The sequence below is a fragment of the Engystomops pustulosus genome, chromosome 1 (genome assembly GCF_040894005.1).
Source record: "Engystomops pustulosus chromosome 1, aEngPut4.maternal, whole genome shotgun sequence".
NCBI lineage: Eukaryota > Metazoa > Chordata > Amphibia > Anura > Leptodactylidae > Engystomops > Engystomops pustulosus.
In genome coordinates this window covers 114,473,287-114,481,464 of record NC_092411.1, presented here as the reverse complement: position 1 = coordinate 114,481,464, position 8,178 = coordinate 114,473,287, and the positions used below count along the sequence as shown (strand labels likewise).

General features: G+C 38.4%; 1 protein-coding gene across 10 annotated transcripts in view; it reads right to left on the bottom strand.

Moving 5' to 3' along the window:
• Positions 1-706: 706 nt before the first annotated feature.
• PRUNE2 (prune homolog 2 with BCH domain) overlaps positions 707-8,178 on the bottom strand; it is a 202,736-nt gene continuing 195,264 nt past the window's right edge. For 4 of the 10 annotated variants that reach the window (XM_072150916.1, XM_072150913.1, XM_072150914.1 and 1 more), the window contains 2 exons: positions 4,032-4,079; positions 707-1,664 (listed from right to left, as the gene is read on the bottom strand). In XM_072150916.1, coding sequence (XP_072007017.1) covers positions 1,634-1,664; positions 4,032-4,079 — 79 coding nt within the window. In that variant the 3' untranslated portion in view covers positions 707-1,633. Of the gene's footprint in view, positions 1,665-4,031; positions 4,080-7,984; positions 8,018-8,178 lie in introns of all 10 variants that reach the window. The other 6 variants (XR_011855581.1, XR_011855583.1, XR_011855582.1 and 3 more) reach the window with 2 other exon arrangements.

The window sequence follows — 8,178 nt, the reverse complement described above, 5'->3', positions numbered from 1 at the left end:
CTCTTAATTAGTAAAGGGAGGCCGCTAGGGGCTCTTAATTAGTAAAGGGAGGCCGCTAGGGGCTTTTAATTAGTAAAGGGAGGCCGCTAGGGGGTTTTTATTAGTAAAGGGAGGCCTTTTATGACTGTTTTAGCGTCATTTTGTGCTATTTTGGTTGGTGGTGTGCCTCAGGATTTTCTAAGTATAAAAAGTGTGCCGCGGCTCAAAAAAAGGTTGAAAATCACTGGTCTAGTGTATAACAGTTCTAGTTCTAATATATTTGAAGAATTCTCCAATATTAAAGTCTTGAATCAACTGCAATGGTTGGTAAATGCTTTATTAAGATCTCGTTAGATATTTTGCAACCAAATATTGTTGTATGCTTTGTTTAGTAATGAATGATGTTTGTTAATTCTCTCTTGAATTGTTTGTCTTGTGTAACCAACATATTAATGACTGCTTTTTGGTTTCCACAATTCTATCAACACATTTATTCAAGTAGGACTAACCGGTCTGAATAAGGAGAAGCCACCTTTACAGGTCAACAACTCTCAAGTATACCAAATCCAGGAGGCTAAAGGGGGACCTAACCTGCTCTATAGGTGCTTCACTTTTTTATAGTTTATACTTTTATAATAAAAGCTGCTGTGAGTAAACTTCTGAGTTTTTCCAATGTATGATTCTCATTATTATACAGTAAAACAAGTCATGAGTAATTATGAACAAATTAATGCAAGGCATACATTTATTCTTTATGCATATATGATATTTGGAGACTATTGGCATGCAGGGTATGGTTTATGGTTTTGTATCTGAACAAACATATACCATCTTACAGGTAAAGTGTCATTAGCTTGTTACAAAATAAAGAGCTATATGTATGTATTTTACACTGCTCACAGGTTCCTTCCAATACATGTTTAGCAAGTTTCAATAGTTCCTGTGGTGCATAGGACAGGATGTAGTGATGTGCGACATGGGTGATCATACATGGCACAACTGCTGCTCTGTTAAAAGGGGGAAGCATTAGGAAATGATCACATTGCTACTGAAGTGCAGTATTCTTGAAGCATTGGTGCCTTGGCTATTATGTTTATAATTGTATATTGTTATGGCACTGATATTTGGAAATACAGTGTGACTGCATTAATATGCTGTGGGGTGTTATGATGGTCCTGATGGTGCACATTGGTTTTGGTGGCTAGACACTCATTTTCTAGGTGTCAGGAGGCATCATAATAACTGTATATTCTAATAAATTGTCGCTGTTGGATAAACTTCTGTTACTGTTAATTTTATAACATTAGTACAAGAAATATGCTCAGTGGGTTTAAAGTTGATTCAGTTGCCCACAATCATGAAAAGCAGATCATGACTTTACCACCACAGGACGTGTTACACCATAGTAAATATTGAATCACTTTGTTTTTTCCTTAGCTGCAAGTCTCATGGAATAAAACAATTTCCTTCTAAGCAGGATGACTTTACTTCTTTTGATCTGGATGCCATTTAGATTAAAGAGATTTCCTTATTGCATTCTATTATTAAATTACACTTTCAAAAAAATAAAGTACAGAAGATATCTGGGGCTATACATCAACAAAATAAAACACACATTATTCATGAAGATTCTCAGCTCTGGTGTTCCATAGTGTTATACGTTGTCTTCACTTTTCTTCTCAAATCTTAAAGAAAACATAATGCGCCACTGTTAGTGTCATTTCTCACATGTATAACTTGTACAATAATATAGCAGTGCATGCATGGTGGTTCTGCTCACAAACGTTTACAGATGTAGAAGAGCTGAGCTTTTCACTTATTATGCTACTAGAACAGTTTATCATTAGTCTTCTAGGATAGTAATGTGTTTTACAGTAGATATCATTATGCATGCAAATCAATTAACAGCAATTTGATCTCTGCTACATCTGTACGTTAAATGTGAATACATTTCTGTTACTTTATGCACTTTTCATAGGATTAAGGTGATGTGCTTGATAAACAGGAATTAGACATTGGTAACCATTGAGCATCATGACTGTGTATGTAAAGTGATCACATTTTAAGAGCATATTCTTTAACAGTCCACATTAAAGGGAAACTGTGATCATGTTTTCATCATTAAACCTAATGACAGGTTACCACAAAAGTGGCCATGTTTTTCACAAAGAGCATGTCTTCTCTTCAGCCGAGTCGCTGTGTGATTGGGCTCAGCTCACTCATTTCATCCTCCCTCAGGAATGATGAAAGGGAGAATGATGAAGTTAAAAGAAATGCTGGCTGTGTGTGACTTGTTTGACTGGAGAGAATTCCTGAGCGGGGAGGGATGAGGGAGCTGAGAGAGATGTTGGCTATGTGTTACTCTGAAAAGAATTCCTGAGGGAGGGGAAATGAATTTATTAACTCATCATTGCAGAGTCTATTGGAACCTGTCACCAGCTAAAAATTATATTCCAGGTGACAGGTCCCCTTTACTAGTACTTAACAAATGCCTTTGCTTCTGGACTATAGTTTATATGTACAGGCAGTCCCCGTGTTACGTACCAGATAGGTTCCATAGGTTTGTTCTTAAGTTGAATTTGTAGTCAAAACTGTATATTTTATAATTGTAGTTCCAGACAAAAAAAATGTTTGCCCCAGTGACAATTGTAGTTTATTTTTTGCTGTTATTGGACCAAGGATAATCAATAAAACTTCATTACAGACACCTTGCAACTGATTGTTGCAGTCTGGGATGATAGTAAAGCATCCAGAGAGCTTCCCCAGAGATCACAGTGGGCAGAGGGGTCCATCTTTAACTAGGGGTCGTCTGTAAGTCGGGTTTTCTTAAGTAGGGGACTGCCTGTATATCAAATATTTAAACATCTACTTGATTCTCATAGTCTTGCATTTAACATTATTTTTAACCTTCCTTTCCAAGTATTTCCCAACCTTTTCACAATGAGGACGTCAGTTACGGCCGTAAGAACACTGAAAACTATCCCTTGTCTGAAAGAAATGGAAAAACTGTTGTCCTCTTTTTGTATCCTCTGACTGGTATCTTGTCTGGAGATCAATTACCTAGATATTACTAATTACTAGTATGGGTTTTTATTAGAGAATACTGTTTAATGTGGGTGTCTCAGACTCAAGAAATGGGCATCTGCCATCTATCTCACTCTAAGCATTCCTTTAAGGCTTAAAAAATGTTTGCTACCCTGTTCATCCAGGGTGGGCTCCACATTTCACTCGGCCCCCGAGGGACAGAGCCTCACCAGGCCCCTTTGCAGTGAACCCACCAGGCAGCATTAAAAATTCCGAACCTAAAACAGTTCTGTTCAATAAAATATTTCCTAGTTTATCATACCAAACAGCCACCTCATAGTTATTTTATATAAGTCCCCCTCAGACCCTATGGATTCATTAGATTCAGCGCCCCTCACCCCTATCGATTCCTTATGTACAGCTTTATGTGGGCCCCTCCAGCAGCTGTGGGCCCTGTCCAGGTATACCCAGTGCTGGCCCTGGCCCTGGGTTCCTCTCTTTGGTTTAAAAGGCACTAGAGAGAAGAATGTGATCAGCAAATGTGCTGTTTTGTTAAAGCTTGTCCAATACAAATACTGTATAGTCATGATGATTGCATTCATTGTAATAATCAAATCTATTGTTGTTGCTGTATTGAAGGAAGGCCATGCTAGTTTTAGGCCTCATTCACACGGCTGTTGGGGGACGTATATACGGTGGCGTATATACGTCGGATATATGTCCCCCCTAGTCCGGCAATGGGTGCATGGTGCCATATGGAGCTGTACGGTCCTGCACACGTGCGGCACCGTACTGTACCGTAGCTGTGAAAAGATTGGACATGTCCTATCTTATCTCGGCATATGGCGCCGTGCACCATGTTTATCTATGGAGAGGGGCGGGGTGAGCGTCGCCCACCCTCTCCTCCTCTCCCCGGCGCCGAAGTGTGCCCGCCGTGCTATGGTATTGGGGGATTGTGGAGCTCCAGTTGTAGAATGGTGCTAATTTCTTGTCAATGATTCTCAATGGTTATCTGAGAAGACTCTTACTCCTGATCCAGAGAAGACATTTCCGGTTCCACAGGCAAACATCCAGCTCTGGTTGCAAAAAAACAAAACAATTGGCAAGACGTGATTTACTTGCAATGTTATTTAGGAAAAGGCTATTCATGCACTGTTTTTCCATCAGAGCATTGAAACCATTAGTGGGGGTATACCACTAGCACTGCCATTGAGAGCCCCTCTGTGATTTAAAACATTTACAGGTACCATGAGCATTGCCTTCTATCCATGTGCAGGTTGTATCCTCCCCTTCTCTCTGATATGTGTTAGTTTTCTAATGGACCTGTCCATGAATGGTGAGAAAGGGCTTGTCTGCCTAGTTCTGCATTAGGCCCAGTTCACACCTGGTTGGGGCTTTCCATTATACTTTCAGAATAAGGAGAGAGTAACGGAAACTAAAAATGGAAGTCTTCAATTTACCTTCTATTCTCTAATTACTTAAATGTATCTTCTTCTCTGGGAAGAAACTCATTGGGTGTCTAGTTTACAAAAACATTAAATTTCCATTTTTGGAAAAAAGGGACATCTATTTCTGCAGACGATTGAAATCACTGAGTGTGTCTTTATATGGCAGTGCCAGTGGTTGGATGCTAGGGAGGGGTAGTTTTCTGCTAATGAGCAATAAAAATCAACAAGCATTACCACCATTTGTTTAGTCATTGCCATAAAAATAAACATTGGTGGAGAATGATCTAGTACACAACATTTACGCTAACATAATATTGCAAGATGAGCTTGTAAAAGAGGTAGAAAACCCTAGCTACACTGCAAGCACATAGAAATACAGCATGGGATTGTACAGTAAGAAGATCAGACACAAAGCAAAAGCTCATAACACGTATATCACTGAAAAGTACCTTCTGATGTTCAGTCATGACCCTACAGATTGATAAAGATCTATGAGTGCTGCTTATCTTCTAATAAGCTTTTTTTTTAGCTGAGCTACATTGTGACTACAAGGTGCAGGGGGTTTGTGGTGGATTGCGTCACAGCTTCTAGTTGGGGCTGCACCTTCCCACTTCCTGAAGTTCTTCCTCTTTTTCTTTTCTGCTATGTATATACACACCCGTCTTGAACAATATCTTAAGTCAGGGGAAGACCAGAATATGTATTAATATATTAGAATCAACCCTTACTCCAAAGTGCTTAGTTAGCTTTTGGCAATTTAGTCCCACACAGCCAACACTTTTTGTCTTCAAAATATTCAAGTAAATTACTTTACTCAAAATGTTATGGTCTGTTTTCTAAGAACATGTTTTTCAGCTGAATCTAGACACCATAGGTTTGTAGTTATTAATTCAGTCAGCTCGAGTTATTTTGCTTTCCTAGATGTTGTTCCTAAGACAAAGTCACTTGGGGAGATGAGCCACTCTTAGGAAGATTTAGCACTATTTTAATAATCTCTTTGGGACTGAATGACACTCACTGCGGTGCTATAGCATACTAGAGCTTTAAACACTACTTTCTTTTATCAACTTAGCTTTTTCTGACTTATTCATGTCTGTAGGGAAATAATTGTGATTCTATTGCAGGAAGGTTAACCCCTTAACAACCTTTTTGTTTTTTGCAATTTCATTTTTCACTCCCCATCTTCAAAAATCCATAACTTATTTATTTTTCCATTTAAAGAGTTATATATATGAGGGCTTCTTTTCTGAATAACAAATTGCTCTTTATAGTGACGGTATTTAATATTCCATGCCGTGTACTGAGAAGTGGGAAAAAAACTCCAAAAGTAGTGAAATTGGTGAAAATGCATTTGTGTCGTTTTGAATTTGGATTTTTTGGGGCTCTGATTTTACGTCTTTCACTGATTGCCCCAAATGACATGTCTACTTTATTCTTTGGATTGGTGCGATCACGGGGATACCAAATTTTTATGGGTTTTATAATTTTTTTCATACTCTTACAAAAAGGAAAACCTCCTGTACAAAAAAAAAATTTTCATTTTGCAATCTTCTGGCGTTAATAACTTTTTCATACTTTGGTGTATGGGGCTGTGGGTGGTGTCACTATATGCAACTTTTGATGACGTTTTCAATGCTACCATTTTGACTCTAAAGCCTTTTGATCACATTTTATTGAATTTTTATATTTTTCAAAATGGCAGAAAAGTGGCATTTCCTATTTTGGATGCTTATTTAGATTTTGATAGCTCTGATATTTTGGCATGCGGTGATAATTAACATGTTTATGATTTTTACAGTTTATTTACATTTATATCAGTTCTAGAGAAAGGGGGTGATTTGAATTTATAATTTTTTCTTTTCACTTGTTTTTGATGCCGCCGGCTATGCTAGCACCATTTGCGGGTGTTACCAGTAAGTGTTTGCTGCAATATGCAACAAACAATTACAGGCTATGGAAAGGGCTCAGCCTTTGAGCCTTCTCCAATCGCCTACAGCCGACGCTTGATATACTACTACGTAACGCGTCAGGAAGGGGTTAAAGGAAATTTATTGTCTGGCATCTGAGAGCTCACGGGGCTAAGACTACTCCATGCCCCAAGTAGTGCTGAAGATCCACCTCCTTGCACATCAATGCCACTTTTGCACAGTGGCTCCCTGCACATCTCTGGCTAGAGGGAGGCACAGAAGCTCCAGGTTCCCTGCCAACTTCATTAATATTGTGTGAGTGAGCTCTGCATAGAAAATATGCTGGGAGTCACTGCGCCTGCGTAGGCCATACTGCTAAGCTACTCCATGCCCTGAGTACCCTCTGTAGGTAATTTGCATATACATCAAATAAGGTATTAAAACATTAAGGCTGCATTGCAGAAAACAGTAAAAGCTGCTTAGGCATAAGGCAGGGACCTCTGGATCTAATAAGATAATATTCCAGACAGTAGATTTTCTTAGAAGGAGGTCTTACAGCAGTTTTGATGATACAATGTGTAAGGTAACTGGAGAGTTGTTTAATCATACCTTGGCCATAGATGTCTGATAGATGCAGGTGCATCTCATAAATAAAGCCATGATCCGACTGTCCCAGTGACAAATGGAGAATAACAGCAGTGTCCGGGATTTTTAGACTTTTACGCTCATACATTAAGAGTTATGCTCTTTCTCTAACTTTTATTCACTTCTATGGGAGTTCAAAAAACCGAATTAATGTATCTCAAGATGTAAAATTTTGACCACACTGATGGTCTGCTTAGAATCTACAGGGGGTGCAATCACAGCTGTATTTTAGAGATACGTAGATCTTTTACAATGTATCAACATATGGGCCAAACATAAAGCTTGGGCCTCAGGATATGAATTTCACTCCGGGAACCCATTTACTTACATTTTAATATTCTCCTTTATTTGTGTCTACATAATGGATAATATCTTTAGATTTTTTTTATTTCGTAACCAGAAGAAATGCTTTTTTGTGTTTAATAGAAATTCTCTGGAATATAACAATTTAACATAAAGTCTGCTCTGTGTAAATTTTTTTAGTGAGCAGTAAAACTGCTCTGACATTGGAGCTTTATACCTACTGTGCATTGTATGTATAAAAGATATAATCATCAGGAGGCATAACAAATGGGATAAGTATAGATCAGGTGCAATGTATCCTATTCTCAAGCTTTGATGAAATCATTGCACAGAATAATGAGGCCATTGTTACTGGCACTAGTGATCCTTTCTCGTTTCCTTTCTAACAGTAGTATGACCTAATCGTGGAAAAAGAGCGTACAGTAAAGATTATGTGGACAACGTCTGAATGCAGACTGTGAGGATCACTGACAATTAAATGACTTGGAACAAGCACCAGCAGGGTGGAGAAGGGACTAGTCATCCACTAGACAGGGAGTGTTACTGCACAATGTGTTAGTGGCTTCAGTTACATGTGCCAAATGAATTGCCAATACTGGTTAGGAGGTTAGTTACTGGCATAGAGAGTCATTATGAAAGCCAAAGAGTACATCATGCTGTGGTGACTTAAGTTATTACCTTTTCTTCAAAGTATAGCTCTAAATACATAAGCTTTTTGGAGGAAATATAAAATACAATAAGGTATTTATTCAGAAGCTAGTAACTGATTGTGAAGAAAGGTGGAACATGGGAGGAGACAAAATACTTAAAGAGGTGTTCACACTTATATAATGTATATACTGTATGTTTATTTTTGTGATTGTCGACCGCAT